The 26,838-nt window shown below is 32.0% G+C and overlaps 1 protein-coding gene and 1 long non-coding RNA gene across 2 annotated transcripts in view; one reads left to right on the plus strand and one right to left on the minus strand.

Moving 5' to 3' along the window:
* Positions 1–22,462, plus strand: part of LOC114333524 (1-acyl-sn-glycerol-3-phosphate acyltransferase alpha) — a 73,499-nt gene extending 51,037 nt beyond the window's left edge. Inside the window, exons 4-5 of the mRNA XM_028283412.2 lie at positions 12,540–12,705; positions 18,850–22,462. Of these exons, the coding sequence (XP_028139213.2) occupies positions 12,540–12,705; positions 18,850–19,019 (336 nt within the window). The 3' untranslated portion in view covers positions 19,020–22,462. The remainder of the gene's footprint in view (positions 1–12,539; positions 12,706–18,849) is intronic.
* Positions 21,913–26,416, minus strand: LOC126885613 (uncharacterized). Its single transcript, XR_007698397.1, has 2 exons — positions 26,247–26,416; positions 21,913–25,507 (listed from the first exon to the last, which is right to left on the minus strand). It is a non-coding gene; the product is annotated as an uncharacterized LOC126885613 (long non-coding RNA).
* Between the last annotated feature and the right edge of the window lie 422 nt (positions 26,417–26,838).

A 26,838-nucleotide genomic window follows, 5' to 3' on the forward strand; every position in this document is an offset into this window, starting at 1 on the left:
AGCTTAAAAGTGAGTCTATGGTACAATCTAATTACTCACAAAGTATGTAAAAAATTAGTGCAATGGTTATATTTTAATCAAAGATTAAAAATATTTTTTTTTGTAATTTTTAGCGCAAAAGTAGGCCTGATACAGAGTCGGAGCTAAAATGTTCACTCGAAGCGACTGACACGCAGCATATATTATTTATAAAAGTGTACGTCTCGCGCGGCCGGTCGTCGCTCCGAGTGAAAATTTTAGCTACATTACTGTATTATTCTACTTTCGCGCGTGTAAATTGCAAAAAAATATATTTATAATCTTTAATTAAAATAGAACCATTAAACTGATAATCGATATTTTTTTGTAAATAATTAGCTGGTACTTTAAACTCACTTCTACGCTTTGAAAGAATTAAAAAAAATTATAAACACCCTAGTAATCGTATGTTTACTTTGCTGTTTCATAACTTTTTTGCAAATGGTTGCAAAAAAGTTTTAAAGCATTCATTTTCAAGAAATTTGAAATGCGCATTTTAGCTATTTTTTAAAATTACAATATAGTAAAAACTTTCTGGGAAACGTTAATTTGTTTATAACTATTTTTTTAAACATTTAAAGATTATGCAAAAAAACAAAAAATTTATATTTTGTCGACAAAATGTTAAATAGGCATCTCATCTTTATAAGATTTCAAAGTTTGATCGGTGTATCATAATTATTTTGGTTATTATTGCGACCGTAAATTATTAATTAACAATTGAATTGTTGCTAAAATATTCGTTTAATTTTTATCAGCTTCTGGAACTATGATCTAAACCAAGAAGGCTTTTAAGTCACCAAATTATTTAATTATTGGTAAATAATTACTTATTTAAAACTTTATTTGAAAATTAAAGATTTTGTAAAGAAAACCCACATTTTCCGAGGAAAATTTTCATCGGAGCAGATCGGGAAAAACACGTCTCTATGCAGAATTTAATCACGGTGAATTTTTATTTGAGTATTTTTGTTGTAAAATTAAAATCTTCGGAGTTATAGAGCAATAATTGAAAAAAACACGATTTTCGGGCGCCATTTTGTTTATAAAAAAAGTAGCACACTATCTGAGGCCTTTGCATACCTATATTATTAATATATAGGATCTTATAATTCGATTCCAGAAATAAAATTGCTGGTAAATAACTTTTCCCAAAAATGGCCTATTCTCCGATAATCAGCCCAGACTATAAAGTTCTAAGGTAGCTTTAGTAAAAGTTTTTAACAAATAACGATTTTCACTTATTTTGCAGTTTGCGTAGCAACAAATTGACTTTTTAACTTTCAAAAATCGGCATTTTGAAGGTTTTTTAATGTTCTAAAAAATTAAATTTTGTAATTTTATGTCAACTATTTAGCTTTTGAATGGGGTGCAAAAAATCGAAAAAATCGCGGTTTTTGCACTAAATTGTTAATAATTAAAAAACGGACACGAACTATAAGCAGGAAACAGGTAGGTTTTCTTCGTAAAGGTCTACAACAGGGGTTCCCAAACTTTTTTGTACCACGCCCCCTTTTTTGAAAGAAAGCTTCTCGCGCCCCCCCCCCCCCTTACAATAAATTGTATGCGCCTAAATAGGAACAAAACAAAAACAAATAAGTATTAGCTTGAAAACAAAACATTTATTTATTCTGCCATAAGATACAACAATATCAGTTTCCATAAAATACAAAAATTATTAATAAAAGAAAAATAGATTATGTTGCTTAGTGAGATGAATGTGCTTGCATTTTATTTACTAGTATTCCTATTCGTGGCTGAGTTTTAGTAAGTGCACAGCACAAGTCACTAGCAACATCAAGTTTATTCCGATACTTTGTTTTAATTGCCACAAGTGTTGAAAATCGCACAAATAGTTACTTGAAAAAGGCAAATATAAATGAAGAGCTTCCCGTGATACACTAAGATACACTTTGAAATATTTTAACCAAAATGAAGGTTTGGCCATTATAACAAAGTATTTGGCAGAGGAATCGTGCAAAAAATCATTTGGATTTATTTGCAAAGCATCTTCTTGACGTGATTCATGCAGGGAGTCTATGTTGACATGGAATGGATCAGTTGACATTCTGTAAATAAAATTGTCACAGGTGTTTGGGAAGTATTTCTGGAACTCTTCAATTAGGCTCTCCAAATGGTTTGATATTTGGATTTTCAAACTTGATCCTCATAAATGTCCTTTCCTCTGCGTGTGTTTCTTCTGAGATTGGCTCTACTTTAGAGAAATTTGAATAATTTCAGGGGTTTGCTGATATTTTACGCCTCCAAAGTGGAAAGCCTCCATCACAATGAGTAACTACTATATTTGAGTCTCCACCCTGCAGTTTTAGGTTGAGGATGTTCAACGAGTCAAAGATGTCTGACAAATAAGCCAATATTACTTGGGTACAATGTTTTTTGAAGGCCATGTTTAGCTCATTTTGCTTTTGATGTTTCAAGGTGATTACTTCATCTCAAAGGTCAAATAATCTTGCCAACATGTTTCCTTTTGAGAGCCATCGTACTTCTGTATGAAGTAGCAGTGTTTTGTGATCACTTTCTAAATCTTCACAAAGCGTTTTAAACAGTCGAGTATTCAACGAACTCTTTTTTTATGTACTTCACTACTTTAATACACAACTTTAAGACAGCCATACGTTCATTTGGAAGGGGTTTTGCTGCCAAGGCTTGTCGATGTATAAAACAATGTACCCCAATCACACCAGCATTTTTCTCTATTACTAATTGCAAATAGCCTGAGCGAAAACCTAGCATTGAAGGTGCGCCATCTGTACATAAACTGATCAGTTTTTGTCAAGAAAGTTCATGTTTGTCAAAAAACTCTCACACTGCTTTCATAACATTAATAGCTTTTGTCGTGGTCTCCAGTCTCCAACTCTGTAGAAAAGAGTAGCTTGTCTTTCATTCTTTCGTTTTGAATATACCGAACATAAACAATTAACTGATAACATTGTGCTATGTCAGTACTCTCGTCTAGCTGAATAGCAAAAAATGGCGATTATTTTACTGCATCAACTACCTGGTTTTGTACGTCTTCGGTCATATCATTAATGCGGCGTTTCATGCACAGTGTTGTCAAAAAGAGGTATTTGAGATAACTTTTGCTTACTCTGCGCTACCAGACACAGTTTGACAAGCGGTTAATATTGAATTTTAGAAAAATATAACTAAATTTAATTTAATGTTCAACTTGTCTCGCGCCCCCCCTGATATGTTCTCACGCCCCCCAAGGGGGGCGCGCCCCCCAGTTTGGGAACCGCTGGTCTACAATAACTAAAAAAGTAGTCAGCTACCTAGATCTTTGAGTGTCCCGAACATGGTCTATTTCTAGCTTATTACCCTGGATTATTCTTAAATTAATATTCGGCAATATTTAACCTTGTCATATTAACTGTATTTTTTTAGCATCATAATAATAATTTTTGTTTTATTTTGATTTATTGACAAACCTATCTTGGATTTTTACCCAACTTCGTAAATTTTTCTTTAAACTGTTTAGATTTCTGCTAATCAATGCTATGTCGAGATTTATAAAGTCTCGTGTGTCCAATTCGTAACTAAGTTATCAACTGTTTTATTTAGGTGAACTTTTCAATATACCTATAAGAATGCCTCATCTTATAAATCAATGCTATTGATAATGTTAGTTTTAGCATTCAATGTTTAAAATCAATGTTATTGAAAGTATTAAATACAATCTATAATTTTTCTCCAAAATTAACAATAAATTATAACGTTTACACCAGTTAATAGATTAAGAATTTTTCAATATATTCTCGTAATATCTTAATAAAAACAATGTCAAAACCAATTAATGCGTACATTATTATTATTCTAATAATGTAGCAACGATTTCAAAAATGAGACTACGTCGATTACATCAATTCATTCGATTCTTACAATTTCTTTTAAAAAATACAAGGACAAGTTGTTTAGTTGTTGTTTTATTCATAACTTGTCGTTAAAATGATATTACTACAGTTTTTCTGATGCCGTTAAAACTTACGACGTTCAGTAGAAAAACTATTATTAAAAAATCCAAGAACATTTATTAAATTATCATTAAGTAAAGGTTCTGCCATTATTATCATCATCTGCCGTATTTAACAGTCCATGAAAGGCCATAATGTTCCATTGGTATTTTTAGGCCTTCCTGTTTACAAAGTATGTAGTTTTTCACTACGAATATTCGGAATGGACCTCTGTTGTTTGAAAATCCTTCTTGATTTTTCGCTATTATGTATTCAATGATTTATGCTGTTTAACCTTCCTTCCCGTGTTTATTTTGAAGCTTACATTTGACACCGATATTCCTCTTGGTGCATTTATGTTAGAATTCTCTTCTCTTTCTCTAATCTTAGTTTTCTTTTCCTACTCATTCATCAGTTGTTGCATCTGTTTATAACCTCTTCTTATTAGCCTCCTATGCTCTCAACTTGTCATATTGTTTTAGGCATTATTCTGAATTTAGAGAAAATTTTAATCCGTTTGAATATTTTTTAAACAATTTTTATTAGTAATAGGCTTGGATCCCGCGTACCAAAAAAATGCAAATGAATGAATAATAGCAAGCTGAAAATTTGTAAATAGCTTAAGAGGAATAGACCAGTAAGGATCTGTTTTTAGGTGGATGCGAGAGGTGGCATTCAGATTTTTGCGGATAAAGTTACGTGATAACTTTGTTAATAATAATTGATTTATGCTCCTTCTCAAATATGCCGGGAACATTAATAAAAAAAAATAAAATATTTAAAAATTTTAAAAAATTTCGTTTTTTTTTCTACTTTTTTTGCTTATAACTTAAAAACTATTCATTTTAGAATAAAGTCCTATAGGAATAAAACAAAGACAATTAAATTTTCTATCAGATACTATTGGTTAAAAATGTCTTAATTTATCACCCTTGCTTCAAAATAGCAATAAATATAAATTAAGGGGGCAAAACAAGCCTGTCCTTATTCAATGTTTTTCCATCACTTAGGTTACACTTGGAACCTTGCTAATTCGCTTAGAAAATTTTTGTAATGTGCTAAAACCGTCCACCAAATTTTATTAAAATTGACTTACTAGATTTTGCATAATAATTTTGCAATCTAATTTTTTTTAAAAAAATTAAAATTTTTTAAAATATTGCACAACAAAAACTAGAACATACAAAGATTTGTCAGTTTTTTTACATATAAAGAAGTACTCCACCTATCTAATGCACTTTACAGACTTGAAATCGGATTATTTAAGCAGCCTCAGCAATGTTTTAAAGTTATAAACAATTTTTTTGCTTATAAACAAATTAGTGCTGTGGCCAGGAGGGGGTGCTACGGGCTCCTTTATTTAGATGGACTTACCCAAGTTTTTTATGTATTGTGACCCGTAGAACACGAATTTTTTGGGTAACAGTTGATCCGGATGTCGATAAGATTGTTAAAAACAAAGAACTTGAGGAATTACATAAAATCGATTTTTCGCAAAATAAAACATTTTTTTTGTATTTCTTGGGTAATGCTAAGCAAAAAATGCTCTTACAAGTTTTTTCGTATGATGCATAGTTTTCGAGATAAACCCGGTGGAACTTTCAAAAAATCGAGAAATTGCAATTTTTGTACGCGAATAACGTTTGATTAAAAAATAAAATAGCAATTCTGCTGACAGCATTTGAAAGTTTAAGTCAAATTATACCGGTTTTAATTATTTGCATTCCTAAAAATTATTTTTTTTATTATTAAACAAAGCTATTTGTTTATAAGCCAAAAAATTGTTTATAAATTTAAAACATTGCTGGGGCCCCTTAAATAATCCGATTTTAATTCTGTAAAGTGTATTAGATAGGTAGGGCACCTCTTTATATGTAAAAAAATTAGCCAACTTCTAAATGGTCTACTTTTTGTTCAGAAAGATTTTAAAAAATTTGAACTTTTTTAAAAACATTTAGATTGCAAATTTATTATGCAAAATTTATTAGGTCGATTTTAATGAAATTCGGTACACGATTTAAGTATGTTCCAGAGAATTTCCTAAGCGAATTACTAAGGTTATAAGTGCCACCAAAGAGTTTAAAAAATATTGAATAACAGACTTATTTTGCCCCCTTATTTTGTATTTATTGCTATATTGCAGAAAAGCTAATACCTTAAGACATTTTTTACCAGTCGTATATCATACAAAATTCAATTATCTTTATTTTATTACTCTACGACTTTGTTCCAAAATGAATCGTTTTAAAGTTATAAGCAAAGAAAGCAGAAAAAAATCGATGTTTTTCGAAATTTTTAAATATTTTAATTATTATTACTGAAGGTGTCACCTAACTTTATCTGCAAAAATCCGAATGCCACCTCTCACATTTAAAAATAGACGTTTTTTCGCAGATCCTTACTGGTCTAGAAAGGAACATTTTGACGACTGCCAAAATTTTCAATGTATTTTAAATGTAATCATTTTTTTTTCGAATCCTGAGAAAACTAATAAGTATTTTTGAAAAATTTAAACGCAGAATGAAAGATTACTTTATTATCAAGGGCCGAAAGTCTCTTAGAATGAATAAAAAGTTTCTTTTGAATGAGATATTTGAAATAAAAATCACACTAAATTTTATCTTAGTTTTTCACTCCTGTAACTTATTAAAATAAACATTATAGAACTTTTCAGGGACTATCGGCCCTCAGTAATAACGCAATCTTTCATTCTGCGTTTAAATTTTTTAAAAATACGTATTAGTTTTCTCAGGATTCAAAAAAATTAATCCCATTTAAATAGCATTGAAGCCGAAAGTTCGTGCCCATCCCCTTAAGGGAAAATTAACAAAATGCATAATTTTGACGCCTGTCAAAATTTTCAATCTGTTTTAAATATATTCATTATTTTCGAATCCTGAGAAAACTAATAAGTATTTTTGAAAAATTTAAACGCAGAATGAAAGACTGAATTATTACCGAGGGCCGAAAGTCCCTTAGAATAAATAAAAAGTTTATTTTGAATGAGATATTTGAAATTAAAAATCACACTTAATTTTCTCGTACTTTTTCACTTCTGTAACTTATTAAAATAAACATTATAGAAGTTCTCAGGAACTTTCGGCCCTCACTAATAACGTAATCTTTCATTCTGCGTTTAAATTTTTCAAAAATACTTATTAGTTTTCTCAGGATTCGAAGAAAATGAATCCCATTTAAACAGCATTGAAACTGAAAGTTTGTACCGATCCCCTTTGACAGTGTCTAGTCGGACAAACTTTAATGTATGGCGTATGGGAACAGGGGAAGTTTTAATTGTGGAACGTGTCAGTGTCATCCAGACAAGTTTATGATTGTGAAAATTAGTAGGTTCTTTTTAAGTTGATTCAAGAGCAAACTTTATTGGGACCGTGCAAGTTCGGCAAAGCGACACCTGGTTTCTACGCTCAGCAACATTGTTCGCACTTTTAATTATATTAGGGGAGTGCATATAGATTTTCACTTCGGAAAAAATCAAACAAGATGATAGAATTTTTTGTAATTTCATTAAGAAATGTTTCATAAACAACATATCAAAAAGTTCTACTCGAGAAGTGGGTGCTTCATTTTTTATTAAACAAATGAACTACGAAATTAGATGTTTTTTTAAATAACTCCAAAAATATATATTTCAGAAAAAAACTGACGACCATTGAAAAATTCAGAAAGTTTTACAAAAAAAAACCTTATATAAAGAATTTTCTAAAATTAATTTTGTATCTTCTATAATTATTTTTTATTTACATATAACGCTAAAGTCACCCTTCTCACAAACATTGGCGCACTGTAAACTAACGTACGGCGAAGTGCACAGTTGAGTTATAATTCTTTAACTAAACTAATGGATCAAATGAAATTTTACAAATCGAACATGAAAGAAGAATGATTAAGCTATATTATGGTTATATGTAATAGAAAGAAATAAAATGTATAAGTACGTTGTGGGCGGAAAGTAGTGTTGCCAGGTCTGATTTGTTTTTAATCGGTACATAAGGAAAAACAAATCGGGATTTAGGGTTGTAGATCGGGACAAATAATCAACAATAGCCCAGTAAATGATTTGGAGTGTAATTTTCAGAGTCCACTCTGAATTGCATGAAAATCTGGTTTTAATTTCTACTTACTGTCTACTTCAAAGTTGAACTTGGTTCAACCGTTGAACCGAGTACCGTTGGTCGCTTTTACTTGGGGGGGGGGGGGTGACAGTTACACTTACCCCTTCTCGGGGGTGAAAAAACGCGCGTTTAAAGTAAGTGCCAGAATGAATCAACTGACTAACTCTAAAAAACTTTTGATCTATATAATTTTAAACTAATTCAATATTTTTCAAGCAATTTTAGCCAAAAAAATATTCTTAGCAAAAATGTAGCTTTTAAAAAAGCAAAAAAAATTGTATGTTCAGAAAGTCTATAAAACCAGTAAAATCAAAGTTGTAGCTCATCAAAAATACGTCCTTATTCGTCAAATTCCAAATCGAATTTTTCAACTTAAAATAACCAAAAAATTAAGCAATTTTCGGGCAAAACCTATTAAAATTTTTTAGTGTTTAAAAAAATCTTTAATTTTGTTATATACAAAAGTCTCTAGCATTAAAATTAAGTGAGATTATTACTCTAAAATTAAAGTTGGCTCCTTTTTTTGGTAAAAGAAAAATCGTGAAAATCTCCCCCTATTTATCACCGTAAATAAAATTAATCGTTACCGCTTTACCATTTACTTTGTAATATGTGTATTGTTTATACGATCTGTAAGGTTTACCGGTTGGAAGTGCTTAGTTGGTTTTATAGTAAAATTGTAAATTGGTTTTATAGTAAAAAAAAAATTCCTAAAATATTGCATATTATATGCCCTTTTTTTCAAAATTACTTAAAAAGTATTAGGGATACTAATAATCTCAAGGAGTAAAAAGTAGGTAGGATTTGCTTTTATAAAAATATGATAGATTCATTTTGTTTTTCTGTAAGACAAAAATTGGTTAAAATATGGCTGTTCATATTTCGCATACATTCGTGATTAGTGACTCGTTCAGGCCCTTTCAATCATGTAAAAAATACATAAGTAAAGTAAATTGTTTGTAAAGCGGTAACGATTAATTTCATTTGAGGTGCTAAGTAGGGGGAGATTTTCACGATTTTTCTTACAAAAAAGGAGTCAACTTGATTTTGAGCATAACTCGCTTAGTTTTAATACTAGAAACTTTTTTTAAAACATAAAAATAAAACTTAAACACTTTAAAAAAGTTTTAATTGGTTTTTCCCGAAAAGTGCTTCATATATTGGTTATTTCACGTTGAAATATTTTATTTGGAATTTGACGAATAAGAACGTATTTTTCATGAGCTACAACTTTGCTTTTGCTGGGTCTATAGTTTTCAGTTATTTGTGAAAATCGCCTGAAAACGTGATTTTTTGTCGAAAAATAAACATTTTCAATCTTAAATAACTCGAAAAGTATTAACTAAGTTAAAAAATTCTATAGAACTAAAATTGCTTAGAATTAGTCAATTTATCCAGGGGTGACTGTCACAAAAACAACCAACGGCACAAGTTCAACTGTATTTTATTATTCATTTTTTTGGTAAAATTGTGGTTTATTTCCCATTTAAAATAGTTCATTATAAAAATGCCACAAGGAAATAACTTCAGAACAACATTAAGTTCAACTGTGGATGGTAAGTAGAAACTAAGTCCAAATTTTCATGCAATTCTTAGTTGATCCTGAAAATTACACGGTATCGGGTATCGCCGTATTTCCCGTTCATTTACTGGACTACAAGGTGTTTCTATAATCTGTATTTAATCCTACATAATAATAATAATCAGACGAAATTACAAAACAAAATCGTAGATTAAGTAAATTATTTATTTTTTATTAAAATTATATTTTTCATTCATTTTGTCGCTTTTAGGAGTGCCTTGTTTTTATAACATAGTTAAAATTCACTGCAAGTAATCCTGAAATTGGTTTTTGTGAGTGAAAATCGGGACATTTAGTGTCCCGATCAGGTACAAATCGGTACGCGCCCCAGACGCCTGAAAATCGGGACGTCCCGCGCAAATCGGGACACCTGGTAACGCTAGCGGAAAGTGAGCCTTACATGAATTTTGTTTAAAAATGTGTAACAATACAATTTTTCTTACAAAATTCTCAATTTTGCACAACTTACCTTTCAAGCATCTTACTAAATGATGTTTCATTCAAAAGAAATCTCAAAAATTTAATTCAAATGATATGACGTCTCAAAAGATGTAATTTTTGAAATCTTCGTAGTTTTATAGAATTACCACCACTTTATGACGGTATTATTCAAATTTGAACAGATCTATTACAGTTTTATAAGTTCTTTTTTAAAACTTAGGATGTAATCTTTAAAGTGCACTAAATTATTTTACTTTAGAAATGAAATAAACTATGTCTTTTTGGGAAAATTAAGAAAGATAACAAAAATATCATACAAAAACCGAAAATTACCAGCTAAAAAAATGTTATACAAAGTGATCAAAACTTTTTTCTGTAAAACTCACCTAACATACATTTAATAATAAGCTTCAACAATAATAAATGTTCAGCAAAAATTTTTTTTAGCTCTTATACAGTATGTCTGCGTAACTTGGAACCTATTGATAACTTTTTTATTATCAGTTTTACGAAAAAAAGTTATTCTTTATAAAATACTCTGTATCATATTATAATCTAAGATGCAATCATCAAATACCAAATGTAATTAATGTTATACGAGATATGTCAAAAAATATGAATTTCACTCAAGAGTAAAGTACCTTTACATTTTACAATATCGAAAATTGTTATTAAGAAAAGTTGTTTGGAATTAAAAAATTTGTTATAGTGTTCAATTACATCCTTCTAATTAAAATATTGTGAATAATAAAGGCACTTACTCTTCAGAATAATTCATATTTTTTATATACCTCGTATAAAATTAAAAAAGTTTGATATCTGATGGTTGTATCTTAGATATTAGACCAGAGAGAGCATTTTATAAAGAATAACTTTTTTTCGTAAAAGTGTTAATAAAATAGTTATCATAATTGATGATCATAAAATGATGATGAGTATCCGTAATTTGAGAAAAAATTGAAAAAATTTTGTTCGATTAGAATGATGTAATTGTATATTTAGACACAGTTTCTAATTTCAAACAACTTTTCATAATAGCATTTTTTGATATTCTGGAATATAAAGGTACTTTACTCTAACGAAATTCATATTTTTGACATAACTCGTATAAAATTGATAAAATTGGATATCTGATGGTTCAGTTTTAGATTTTTGACTATCCAGAGCATTTTATTAAGAATAACTTTTTTTCGTAAAATTAATAATAAAAAAGTTTTCCATGTGGTTCCTAGATACGCAGACACACTGTATAAGAGCTTCTGTATAAGAATTTTCAAATTGCAATGCCATATTCAGATTCAGCATAATCAAAAACAAAATAAAAACATATTTAATCAAAGTAAAATGATGAATTTAACGATATTTTTAAAATTATTTATACAAAACAATTGTTATTGTTTAAACAATTAATAAACAATTAGCGGCCAAATCTGCGAGTAGAACTTTTTACTTTAATATGTAGTATATAAACTAACAAAAAAAGTTTTAGAAAAATATAAGCTTGTTTGGATTTTTCCGAAACAATGCATATTTTCGTTCTAATTGTACTCCCCTATATTGGCCAATTATATTAGTCCTGGTTACTGGATAATTGTCAAGGCCATAGTCCAAAAAAAATAATAAGAAAAAAAAAGATTCACGTTATGTTAATAAAACGTAAACAATTACACATTAAAACGTACAGTACTGCAAGCAAAATACAATTAATTAAATTTACCTTTATATAATAATTGCAATCATATCAATATTGTGAAGCAATATATAATTTTTCTTCTTCAGTGACAGTAGGTATGAAATATACGTCAATTTGACAATTTCAATTGACAATATGAATTATTTAAGAAAGTTGCAATATTTCTCCGCTATTCTCGCACGATCGTTTCTCGTATCCCCTTCAAGTATTTGCACACCTTATATATTAAAAAATGTTTGTCCGACAAATATGTTGAGCATTTTAATAAGTCCGACACGTAGAACATGTCAAATGACAGGAATTATGTTGGTGATAAATGTCAGTCTGATTTTGACATGAGAGTTTAATGAAAATTTAAAATAATCAATTGGAAGTTCTGTCTGACAAAATACATGGGACGTTTTCATAGTCTGGCATTGGAAACCTGTAACCTGTTCCACAGTTAAAACTTCCCGTGTTCCAGTATTCCCGTACATCAAAGTTTGTCCGACTATATAGACACCGTTAAGCTATTAACAAATTGTCAGCTTGCTATTAATAATTTTTTTTGGTACGCAGGATCCAGGCCTATAAATGTACACCATCATACATCAGAAGTTTTCACTTCATTGTAAGTTTTTGTAAACTATGTATGGTAAACGGTATACTGCCAATCTCTGGTATTTCCGTTTTAATTTTTTAACATTAAATGTTATTTTTAGGTTAAATTATGGGTATTTCCAGAAGGCACTCGACGAAATGACGGGACGATTCACCCTTTCAAAAAGGGCGCATTCCACATGGCCATAACAAATAAGTTACCTATTGTGCCAGTGGTATATTCCAGGTACTACTTCTTAGATAAGGATATCAAAAGATTTGATCACGGTAAGTGAAACAAATATATTATATTTGTAATTGTAATGTATTAACATTTTTAAAGGTTATACGAGTACATGCAAGAATATTCAGAAAGTAATAGACATTTTGGCTTTCGTAATAGCTTTGGAACAGTAGAAGCTCTGTATAGTTTCACAACTCTTGCCCAAAAATGTTAAGACTAACAATAAGATCTTTTCGTCGCATTGATCGACTATGAGAAAGATTTCGACAAAGTTAAACGTAACATTTTCATGGAATGTCTAATTCCTAGGTTGTATAAAGGGGGGTTAGACAAGGAGACCCAATGTCACCTAAACTTTTTAATACGGTCTTAGAACATGCTTTCAAGAATTTGGATTGGATGACAAGGGGAATAAAAATAGATGGAGAATACCTAAACAACTTGCGTTTCGCCGATGATATACCTAGTCATAATAACTGAGATTCTAGGTATGGCAAGAGAGATGGTACAGGAACTCGTTGTGACCACAGAAAATGTAGGTTTAAATATAAACATCGCGAAAACAAAACAATGACAAATTTGGTACCATGGACCTATAAAGAATCTTTATTTATAGGTCCATGTTTGGTACCCAACCAGAACATAAGTATTTGTGGGAAAGAAATAGAACTCGTAGTTCTATAAATACCTGGGACACGAAATTACGATTGGAAGAGATATCCAGACTCATGAACTGAAGAGAAGAATCGGTTTTGAATGGGCAGTATATGGAAAACGAAGAGAAACTTTTAAAAGTGAGTTGCCCACATGCCTAAAGAGAAAGGTATTTGATCAGTGCATCCTCCCAGTCTTGACGTACGGATCAGAAACACTTACCTTAACTAAAGCCTCGGCTACCAAACTAAGAGTAAGGCAGAGAAGAATGGACCGGTCAATGTTAGGAATAACTCTGCAAGACAAAATCAAAAAAGAAGAAAGCAGGAGAAGAACAAAGGTGACTGATGTCATAGAAAGGATAGCCAGGTTGAAGTGGAGATGGGCAGGACACATAGCCAGAATGACAGATGGGCGATGGAAAAAGAGGTTCTGTATTTGTAGAGTATGGAGTCAAGTCCCACAGCACTTAGGCCACAATTGACCCATTGTGCATCCTCCTAAGGGGTTGTCGTCCTTAGCTCATTGTCCATCCTGCCATTTCCAGGAGGGTGGATAAATCGCCAGGGGACATCTCCCCTATGTCGGCAGGTGTAGGCCAAAGACAAACAAGAAGAAGACAGACAAAGGTGACAAGAAGGATAAAGAGGTTATTGGAATGGAGACATGGAGACCAAGACAAGACAAGTGAAGCGTCGGTCGACCGCCTACAAGATGGACTGACGACTTCGGAAAGCTAAATTAAAACTGGATGAGAGCGGCGCAGGATAGATGGGTTAGAAACAAGAGGTAAGAGGCCTATGTTCAGCAGTGGACTTTTGAAGCTGGATGATGATGTTTTACAATAACTATTTGTAGAAAAATTATACCACTATTGTATTATTTAATAATTGCAGATTATCACACAAAAAATTCAAATGTCTTTTTGTAGTTAGGTACTGTTTCATAATAGTATATTATGCAACGAGCATTTAATGATGGTTATTATGAAGCGAGTATGAGGGTTACGAAACGAGCCGTATGCGGCGAGTTTCGTATAGAGTACGAGCTTCATAATGATAATTAAATGCAAGTTGTATACACTATTTTTTCTATGATCAGTCACAACAAAAAATATATTCAGTAGTAATTGCACAAGAGCTCTGAAATTATTGAATTTTTCCCGAGTGACACTTTGACAGTTTTAATTTCACGAGCCGAAGGCGAGTGAAATTATGTCAAAGTGTCACGAGAGCAAAAATTCTATATTAATTTCAGAGGTCGAGTGCAATTTGTTGCGATTATTTCATGAATAAAACTGTTCAAAACCAAAATTTTATTGTAATTTATTTATGTAAGTACCATTAAACACAAAGTTTTTATAAATATTTGACGATTGAAAGTCATCACTTTTATAATTTTTAAAACATTAATTGTCATTAATGTCACTGAATGTATTTTTTCGTAGCAACGAAGGGCAGCTGACGTAATATACTTAACGACGGGAGATTATCAAAAATTATCAAAGGTAATACCACGAGTCCTCTAAATTTTATCGATAAATTTTTTTGTTTTCACGAAAACTTCTTTATTTGGTAAAATTACGAAAACAAACCGAATGATAAAATCACGAGTCCGAAGGACGAGTGATTTTATCCATTTTGGTTTGTTTGAGTGATTTTACCCTAAATAAAGAAGTTTAAGTATGAAAACGAAAAAATTTATCAAGCAATATTTAGAGGACGAGTGGTATTTGAAAAGATTATTTTGTGAACCAATATGTATTATTAGTAAATACGGGCATCTGTGAAATATTTTTAAGACAACTAGGATCAATGTCTTAAGTAGGTTATAGATAAATTATTTTATGATTTAAAAATGAACCAATTTATTTATTATATTGTTAATACGTAAAAAACTGTTTGAATCGAAAATGAACAATTATTAAAAACACAATTTTTATAACTAATATGAGATTTTCCAATGTCGTTCGTAATTAAGGTATGTACGTATTATGTGAAATTTAGGGTACCTTAAGTTTTATCAGGGAAGAGACTGTTTTATCAAGGAAGAGGCTGTTTTATCAGTATTACACTCAATGATTGGCTAGAACGACGCGTGGTGATTGGCTGAAAAAGCAAAAACGTCAGAATTTGACAGGTGAAAAAAATAATCGATTTGATTCAGATTTCTGTAGCTTTCTATAGGGCTTTTCATCGATTGTTATTTGTTTCGAGCTTCTGTCATATGTTGTATAATCTGTGTATAATATTAATGTACACGGATTATATGACATATGACAGAAGCTCGAAACAAATGACTGTGAATGAAAAGCCCTATTGGTCAGAATCTCCTATGAATGAAATAATCAAATTTATTAATTTTGTAACACAAATAAATTCAGTAGTTTGTCAGTTTGACGGTTTGTTTACATATTGAGAACTGTCAAAGCGTATGTATTTGACTCGCCATATTGGTCACTGCGCTTGTACCACCTTTATCGCGAATGCCATATCACGATTCTATTAGTTAAAAATCTGTATTGGTGAAAATCTGTATCATAATGAAGTTCATTATGACATTATGATACAGGTAGTGACATCATAATTGATATATTATAGTATGAGAATAGAAAAAGATACTATTAGCCTGAAATAAATCCTATTAAAAAGGTCGATCAGTTGATCGATTTTTTCTGTCGCGTATCGCGTATCCATTAAATGAATCCATCGCAAACAGATGCTCGTTAATAAGTTGACATGGCATTGCCGCTCATTACTATTTGCCATTACCATTACAGTAGAAAATTTAGTGTTAAACGAACTAAATTAAATATCAGAGGGCGGGACGGTCATGTGGGACAGGGTTTGCCGCGCTTGTGTACAAAATCCTAAACAAAACTAATACATGTGGGACGGTGTTGTCAAGCTTCCGAAATATACTTGATTGTGTTATTTATTGAAAATTGTTGTTACGAGGTGGAGGCGAAAAGTTTCTTTAAATATAATGTATTGTTTTCTATAGATTTTAACAACACATGACTTTTTGTAGAATTTAAAGTAGTATATAGGAAGAATTGAAAAAGAAACATCTGAAGAAATGGAAATGAAGAGAGGAGTCATGCAAGGCTGCATGCTATATCACTATTTAACGCTTATTCTGAAGTTGTACCCTCGGAGATCGCTGGGAAAATTTACACTCAAAATAACAAAATTTAGTTTGGTTACACTGTGTGAATGTTGATAGTAACATATCCCTTTTAAGATAAACAGAACTGTAATTTAATCCAGACAAATTAATATATTTTTTTGCCAACAAAAATGAGATTGTTCAACCAAATAATGTTTCAAATATGATGTGCAAAATAATTTTTAATTGGGTTCTGTTAATGAGCTTGTCATTAAAGTAGAAAAAACTTTAAATTTCACTCATTAAATCATTATCGTCCAGTTATCGTCTTAATTATTTTAACTGTACTAATATCCGTCGACTAATTCTGAATGATTAATGGGTTGTTAAAACATTTTATCTGTAGCGGCTTCTGGAATGTCTTAAAAATATCGAATTTCGTTGATAAAATGCGCATATCCCATCGATCTTCGCTTCGACCATAATGCGAGAAACTCTGGAAGATGAAACAGTCGACATAAGAGTAAATGGAGTCTTAGTTAACAATATCAGATATACAGATGATACAGTAATAATAGCCGATAGTTTACAAGACCTGGAAAGACTCATGAGTAAAATAGCGAGGTGTAGTAGGAAGTACGGTCTCAATATCAAAAAGACTAAGTTTATGAAAATTAGTAAAAACAACCATAATATTAACGAAAACTTGATTGTAGAGGGCCAGCAGATCGAAAGAGTAAAAAAGTACACTTACCTGGGAACACTTATAACAGAAAATAATGACTACACTGCAGAAATCAAAGTCAGAATCGAAAAAGCACGTTCTAATTTTATGAAAATTAAAAAGGTTCTATGTAGCAAAGATGTAATCTTAGCTCTTAAAGTACGCCTAACAAAATGTTACATATACAGTGTACTATACTATGGAGTGAAATCATGGACGTTAAATCTAGAGACAATGAGACGACTTGACGCCTTTGAAATGTGGACCTATAGAAGAATTGAGGGTTTCCTGGGTAGATAGTTACGAACAATAAAGAGGAGTGGAATCATGGATGTTAAATCTAGAGACAATGAGACGACTTAACGCCTTTGGAATGTGAACTTATAGAAGATTTATGAGGGTTTCCTGGGTAGATAGAGTTACGAAAAATGAAGTACTGAGAAGCATAGGTAAAGAGAAGGCGTATTTCATGGCTAAACAACCTAAGGGAATGGTTTGGATGCAGCTCAAAACAAGTATTTAGAGCTACTGCCTCAAAAATTTAAATAGCTATTATGATTGCCAACCTCCGTAGCGGAGATGGCACCAGAAGAAGAAGAAGTATATCTTCTTGTTTTCGAATGACCTATTTTACTTTTTATATATCTCAGAAAGTAATGAGTTTAGGTATAGGGAATGCTTGATAAAAATGAAAGAGTATCATAAACATAAATGCAATATTTGCATTCTAAATGCAATAGAACATACAAGTTTTGTTTGGGTATTTATTATTCACAAATATTGCATACTTCACGTTTTCCAAAAATGAATTAAAATGATTATTTAATTCATAGGAGATTCTGACCAATAGAAAGCTACAGAAATAAAAATTAAACTGATTATTTTTTAATGATTTATAACTTCCAATCGTATAGTAAGATATTTGATCACGTGTTTAATTCTGTCCAATCAGATTAAAATTATACTGAGAATTATCTACTGTAGAAAATTATCGATAGAATTTTTTTAAGTAGATTGTTTCTGTTTAATGGCAACCAGTTTCCTAGTTTTGACAACTGTCACATTTAAGAAAATATCCATAATATACGTATTAAAAAATAATCTTACGAATATCACACGACAGTAAGAATAAATAAGAAAATAATGCTTCATTTTTACTCAAATTTGTTGTCATTGGGCAATAGCCACTCGAGCCCTGCGGGCTCTCGTGTCTATTGCCAGACAACAAATTTTCGAAAAACTGTTGCATTATTTTCAATTTATTTTCACTTACTTGTGATATTATACCCGATAATTTTTGATAACCCGTCGTCAAGTATATTACGTCAGATGCCCTTCGTTGCTACGAAAAAATACATTCAGTGACATTAATGACAATAATTAATGTTTTAAAAATTATAAAAGTGATGATTTTCAACCGTCAAATATTTATAACAACTGTGTGTTTAATTGTACTAATTTGTACTTACATAAATAAATTACAATAAAATTTTGGTTTTGAACAGTTTTATTCATGAAATAATCGCAACAAATTGCACTCGATCTCTAAAATTAATATAGAATTTTTGCCCTCGTGACACTTTGACATAATTTCACTCACCTTCGGGTCGTGAAATTAAAACTGTCAAAGTGTCACTCGCGGGATACAATTCGATAATTTTATAGCTCTCGTGCACTTACTACTGATAATTTCCTATTTTAGGAAAGGTAATTGTGACAGCCTTACCTCAAATCGACACTGCAGACTTAACGATCGACGACTTGGAGGACCTGATGGAAAGAACGAGAGCTCTAATGCAATCGGCCTTCAACGAAGCCAGCAAAGAAGTGATTGACGGATACATTCCCAACTCTAGTCAGAAAGTAACATGAGATTTACACGATTGTCTCGAGCCTACAGGTATAGGTAGCTAGTTTTTACGTTTTTTCGGAAAACTTCAGCACTTTTTAGTTTAGTGACCAGGATTTGTACTAGGGCAGTCCGATAAGTACTTAGCATTAGCATTCAAAGAAAAACGAAAATTTTGGAAAAATGGCGATTTATTTCTGAACGTAGTCTCCTTTTGACTTTATACTCTTAACCCAGCGATGCTCCACCTTCTTTAACCCGTCTGCAAACCTTTTTTCTCGAACTTCTGCAAAGTAGGCTTCCGTGGCGGTGATAAACTCTTCATTTTACTTAAATTTCAGTCCTGCGAGTGATTTTCTGGAAATAAAAAGAAGTCGTACAGGGCCAAATCTGGAGAATACGGTGGATGTGACAGCAGTTCGTACCCCAATTCGAGCAATTTTTCCTTGGTGACGACGGTGAACCGGTGCGTTTTGATAGTGGAAGAGTACCTACTTTTTTCTTCGACAATTGGGGCTGTTTTTTCTGCAATTCGGCGTCGAGTAAAACCCTATGACTGGTTTGCCCTTTTCCAGAAAATTGATATAGATCGTACCTTGTGAATCCCACAAAATGATGACCATCACCTTTTCCGCCGATTGGTCAGTCTTCGCCCTCTTCGGAGCACGTTCGGGGGCGACGTCTACTGTATCGACTGTTCCTTGGTCTCCGGTGTGTACCAGTAGAACCATGTTTCTTCGACGGTTATGAAACAAAGTAGAAACTCCTTTATATCACGCTTAAACAGTCTCAGACACTTCTCTGAGTAGTCTCATGGTTGCGTTTATTGTCCGGATTGAGCAAACGCGGCACCCATCGCGCCGACAGCTTTCATAACCAAAAGTCATGTAAAATATGACACACGCGATCTCTTGACATGCCTACTGTCTTAGCTATCTCGCGCATATTCAGTCGGTGGTCTGCCAATACGAGATCGTGGATTTGTTTCACGTTTTTCTCTGTGGTAGGCGTTTTCTGGGCACTTGGGCGTGACTTATCAAATACCGACGTGCTATCACGTTGAAACTCATTAAACTAATTTGTGATAGTCAACATCGAAGGAGAAGAGTCACTGTACACGACATCCAAGCGCTCTTTGATTTCGCTGCGGGATTTCCCTTCCAAAAATTTTTGCTCTTTTTCATTTTTCTAAAATTCACAGATACGCCCGTTAACACACGCGTTTAAGACAAAACGACGAGTCCGATTCGGCTGAGATTTTGACACAGGCCCAGTGCCCAGTGTTGTTAACTCCGCAACTGAATATTTCCGTAGAGGGCGCTTCAAAAATCCGTAGAAATCCGTAGTGCAGAAATTTGACAGAAAATGACAGACCAAAAAAAAAAGAAGAATAATGACACTTGACAGACCAAAAAGAAGAAGAATGACACTTGACAGACCAAAATAGAAGAAGAATGACAATCGACAGACCAAAAAGAAGAAGAATGGCACTTGACAGACCAAAAAAAGAAGAAGAATGACACTTAATAGACTAAAAAAGAAGAAGAATGACATTTTAAGAGTAAAAAATCCCCATTTTAGCTTCTTGATGGCTGCAGCTGAAAAATCCAGGCGCGCGACTTTTCCCTAACACGACTCTACCTTATCGGCAGAGTCTACGAGTACGAGAAGTGTACGGTAAATTGAAGGTGTAATTACAAAGAAAGAAATATATAATGTCTTTGTACTCACTTTATCACGCTTAAAGAATTACGGGATCTGGCCCTGGATTCCGTGCACTGTAGATATCTACATGTCGCTTTCTATTGGTGTCAATTTTCGTAAAAATATTTGAATTTTAGCTTTAATTGAATTATTTTCTAGTTTTGCTAGGTTATACTCTAATTGATGCTGAAGTGAGACTTAGTAAAACAAGAAAATATTTGAATTAAAACTAAAAATTCAAATATATTGACATTAATAGAAAGCGATATGCGCAGTGTGAATATATTTTAATTTTTAGTTTTAATTCAAATATTTTCTTGTTTTACTAAGTCTCACTTCAGCATCAATTAGAGTATAACCTAGCAAAACTAGAAAATAATTCAATTAAAGCTAAAATTCAAATATTTTTACGAAAATTGACATCGATAGAAAGCGACATGTAGATATCTACAGTGCACGGAATCCAGGCCCTGGATTTCAATGCATATTTTTTTTAATAATTCTCGTATCAAAGTTACGCGTCAAGTTAGTCGTATTGATGACAGTTGGGGAAACGTCCGCGACCCGAAAAATCCGTAGCAATGTGGTCGATATCCGAAAATCCAAAATAATTTCGAAAATCCGTAAATCTACGGAAAATCCGTAGGGTTAACAACACTGCACAGGCCGTCTACGGGAGGAGACGTTAATTTGTCCAATTCGTTCCTCTATTTGCGCATGTGCAAGCAATGTCATATAAAGGAATCTTTTATTTTGACAATTGACATTAAATATTTTTGTAAATTTGTAAAAAATTATAAAAATAACTTTTAAAATGTGCTGAAATTCTGTATAAAATCTGCTGTTACCTGTAATGTAGATAAAAAGTAAAATAAGATCATGGAAAAGAGTAAAACGTTGACTTTAATTAGTATTTTGTCATTTAAAGAACAGAACAACATAGAACATAACCGATAATAATCATCCTGCAATATAGAAGTACATTTAGAAATAAATACTCTATTTTAGGAGTTGTTAAATACTTGTGCATATTATGGGTATATAAAATGGGGAATTTATGGACAATGTATTGCTATCCAGTTCTCAACTACAGCAGTTGAAGTGCTTCCATTATAAATATTGCTTGTTATTGAAAGATTTGGTATTTTGAAGAGATTTTTCATATTGATATGTGAAATGAGATGCAATGCAAGAAATCTTTTGTTCAAAGAATATCAGCTTTACAAATATTGCAGTTGTTTAGAGAAAACATTGAAATACTGGCAACTGAGCCTGCGGTTATTTAATGGAACAAGCTGTGGCAGTACATTTTTAACTAGGAGAAAATCTAGTGCAAATATTTATGTGTGTGTTTGTTTGTTTTAAAATTTTGCCATTTAAGGCAAATACAGTAAAAATTCCGTTAACCGAAATGTCTTGACAGTTTAAATAATTTTGTCAATAAAAAGTAAATTAAACAGCAATAAAATTAAGCAAATTGAACATGTTTAGAGTGTTTTTTTTTAGGAATCTTCTATTTTCTTTTGTGTTTCCCTTCGACAACGATGTTTTGTAGCTCTATCTCTCCAATACTATGTAATTTGATAAAAGGAGAATACAAAAAACAATGTTATTTTTAACCGAAATTCTTGTTATCCGAAACAGCCTCCCCCTCAATTATTTCGATTAATGGAGGTTTTACTGTAAATGGCTAATGTTGATAATATATTATTTTTCTTGGATTGCAGTTTGTTAATAAATTTATAAATATGTACATACATGATATTGGTGTTTGATTTATTGATTTGAAATGATTTTAAGTATCATTTAAAGTATGTTATATCACATTCCGTTAAAAGAACTTCCACAACTAGCAAAAATGTATGATAAACAAATTGTTTTAAAGGATAAAAATAATAATAAAGGAATTAGCTGTATGGTGGGTTTTTTATAGTACATTTAAATAAACAAATGCTGACGGCATGCAAATGAAAGTGTAATTAATACTTTTGGTTCAAAACTTTATAGATTCTAATACATAAAGGATTAAAATTTAAAAAATAAATACTTAAACCTTTGTTTTATTGTATTAACCTCTTTATATTGTTAATACCATTTGGATTGCATATCAACCAAAGGATAACATGGAACAAACACCTCCAAATGAAATGCAGGCAGTTGGATCTCAAGTTCAGACAAATGTACTGGCTCCTTGGTAGGACATCCAAATTGTCATTAAATAACAAATTACTACTATACAAAGCCGTGTTGGTCATAACTTTGATTTTATATTATGTGTTTGTTCCTTAGTACCCATTGTTTACTGCTATTTGTTGAATGATGTACAATTCTATCTTGAAGTTATTTATGGCATGGGTATTTCTGTCAGTGTATGTAACATATTATGTAGACTGCCAATAGGATTTTTCAGCCCTTCTCATTTGTTTAGAACTTCTGTTCCTAATGTCGTATATTAATATTATACATGGATGATTATAAGAACTATCAACAAGCTCGAAACAAATGAGAAGCGTTGAAAAGTCCTATTTATGTTGTGTTAGGATGGGATGATGAAATGTGTCAGTATTTTGTATTAGATAAAAAAAATAGCAAGTTGTCCGAATCATCATTGTAAATCAAAAACAGGTCTTTTGAGATATTAGACTTTGGCATCCATTTATCCAACGTTGTAATAGGCATCAAGAAAAGAACAAAAAGAAGAGAACAATACTTTGGGCAACTTGCTACTTTTTTTATCTAATACAAAATACTGACACAATTCATCATCCCATCCTAACTATTAGGGTGGCTATTAGAGCCACCTCAGAAAATTTTACTTTTGTTTAATAATGGTATGTAAATTTTTTCTTTATACGGTCCACGTTGCCTTTGAAACTTTAGAAATGGATGGTATGCTTCTGTTGGAGTAATTTAGTGTTAAATAATAAAGTTTTTATTTCTACTATTTTCCTTGGTGAGATGTACCACTAGTGTAATGAACGTGCAATGTTTACTAAATTCCCAAAAAATTGTATAAGACTGTCAGAATATCACTGGAGAGCAATGGAAACTCTCAGAGTTTATTATAACTGTAAACACCAAGAATACAAAATAAGAGGCACACGAGTTGCAAGCTAGCTGGGCAGCACTGATAAACAAAGGCATCTCAGTCACGCATTACCACTATTGTCGGACTATTATTTATTGCATTCATTAAGTGCAACAAGACAGTCAAATGGAAACAAACGCATTAATATATTATACACTTCAATAATATACCCTTTCTCTAAAACATTGAATTTTACTACGTGGCTCTAATAATTTGATCACCCACTGTATGTTACATAGACTGACAGAAATATCCATATCATAAATAACTTCGAGATATAATTATAGAATTGTACGCATCATGCAACAAATATATATGTAGCAGTAAACAATGGGTACAAGGAACAAACAATTAACAGAATCGAAAATCAAAAACTGCATAAAAAAGCCTTGAAATTAGTCTTCCCATTATCATAGAAAAACCCAGAACCTATCTTCTTCTCTATCACAGGTAAGATATCAACAAATATGTAGCCAAACACATAAAAAGAAAGGAATAACGCCAGCTTTCAGAACTAACAACTTACAAATATTTTAAATAAATCTTGTGGGAAGATTGAAAACAAAAGTTTTGTTTATTGTTAGACATGAATTTCCAACCATCGAATCCGTTAATTCTTTTCATTACACTTTAAGCACACTACACTCTAAAATAAATTTGTAGTAAAGTGTACAATCTGATAAAATAATACCGTCTTTTCCGTTGGCATCGGTCCATTTTAATTCGTATCTACTTATCCAATATATTTGAAAATATCATTTAACCTAACCTATTTTTTATAGTTTAGACTTGCCTTATCTTTTTCTCTAAAAGATATAAATAGTTATAAATAATTATAGATAAATAATTTAATTGAAATCTACACTAACATTTGTTTAAAAGCACATTTAGATATTATGAATACTTTGTTAAAGAAAGAATAATCTATAAATGTTAAAATATACTACTAGTTAAAGAAAGAATAATCTTTTTTAGCCGTAATAGGTCCACTGCACATTATTTAAATTTTGGCACGAAATTCAATATGACATTGCCTGCACATGCGCAAATAAAGGAACGAATTGGACAAATTAACGTCTCCTGTCTACGGGAATGTATTATACGATATTGCGGTAGTGGCGCCCTGGGGAGGAGAGGCTAAGTACTTATCGAACCAGCCACGTAGTGATCAGGATTTGTATGTATGTGATATATATTGGGGACGGTTTCGAGTACATTTTTACGATAAAACTATGTTTAGGTGTATTGACGTTTTAACAATCTTTACCGGATGCCTTTTATGTGATTTTTTACACTAGATTTATGATTGTAGATTGTTTATACGAAATCCAAACACACGACAAATAGTTGTTAGTTCCACCAATCACAATATCCGCATAAAAAACAAACTAAGCATCACAAGTGAGCAGATTGCTCCAAAAGTAGCTTTAATTTTATATAAATACAAAAAATTTTGCGACAAATGTCGCAGATTGACTTAAATTGGTTGATAATACACAGTATGTAGATATAATAGTTTGCGAATAAAATGTTCTATATCTATTGGAATTGTGGCTGCACTAATTCCTGGACCAACAAACATATCGCGCAAGCACACATTGACTAAAGAGTTGAAAGAAGAGTAAAACAGCTGAAAAAAATCTATTTTAAGACCGACCAGAAAACTTATACTTTCTGGATAATTTTTTGTCTAGAAAATAGCGTTTTGCCGGTCAAGACCTGTAAGTGAACGTTAGCGACCGGCAAATGCTTTGTTATTAAGACCGACCAGAAAATTTATACTTTTCTGGATATTTTTTTGTCTAGAAAATAGCGTTTTGCCGGTCAAGACCTGTAAGTGAACGTTAGGGACCGGCAAATGCTTTGTTATTAAGACCGACCAGAAAATTTATACTTTCTAGATAATTTTTGTCCAGAAAACACCGTTTTGCCGGTCAAGACCGGAAAGTTAACGTTAGGCACCGGCAAATGCTTTATTTTTTAAGACCGACCAGAAAATTTGCCGGTCAAGATCGGAAAGTGAACGTTAGGGACCAGCAAATGCTTTGTTTTTTAAGACCGACCAGAAAATTTATACTTTCCGGATAATTTTTTGTCCAGAAATAGTATTATGCCGGTCAAAACCGCAAAGTGAACGTTAGGGACCGACAAATGCTTTGTTATTAAGACCGACCAGAAAATTTATACTTTTTGGATAATTTTTTGTCCAGAAAATAGCGTTTTGCCGGTCATGACCGGAAAGTGAACGTTAGGTAGCTGCAAATGCTTTGTTATTAAGACCGACCAGAAAATTTATACTTTCTGGATAATCTTTTGTCCAGAAAATTCCGTTTTGCCGGTCAAGACCGGAAAGTAAACGTTAGGGACCGGCAAATGTTTCGTTTTTTAAGACCGACCAGAAAATTTATACTTTCTGGATAATTTTTTGTACATAAAATAGCGTTTGGCCGGTCAAGACCTGTAAGTGAACGTTAGGGACCGGCAAATGTTTCGTTTTTTAAGACCAACCAGAAAATTTTTACTTTCTAGATAATTTTTTGTCCAGAAAGCACCGTTTTGCCGGTCAAGACCGGAAAGTTAACGTTAGGCACCGGCAAATGCTTTATTTTTTAAGACCGACCAGAAAATTTGCCGGTCAAGACCGGAAAGTGAACGTTAGGGACCGGCAAATGCTTTTTTTAAGACCGACCAGAAAATTTATACTTTTTGGATAATTTTTTGTCCAGAAAATAGCTTTATGCCGGTCAAGACCGTAAAGTGAACGTTAGGGACCGGGAAAGGCTTTGTTATTAAGACCGACCAGAAAATTTATACTTTCTGGATAATTTTTTTGTCCAGAAAATACCGTTTTGCCGGTCAAGTCGGGAAAGTGAACGTTAGGGACCGGCAAATGCTTTGTTTTTTAAGACCGACCAGAAAGTTTATACTTTCTGGATAGTTTTTTGTCCAGTAAATAGAATTTTGCCGCTCAAGACCGGAAAGTGAACGTTAGGGACCGGCAAATGCTTTGTTTTTTAAGACCGACCAGAAAAATTATACTTTCTGGATAA

The sequence above is a fragment of the Diabrotica virgifera genome, chromosome 5 (genome assembly GCF_917563875.1).
Source record: "Diabrotica virgifera virgifera chromosome 5, PGI_DIABVI_V3a".
Taxonomy (NCBI): domain Eukaryota; kingdom Metazoa; phylum Arthropoda; class Insecta; order Coleoptera; family Chrysomelidae; genus Diabrotica; species Diabrotica virgifera.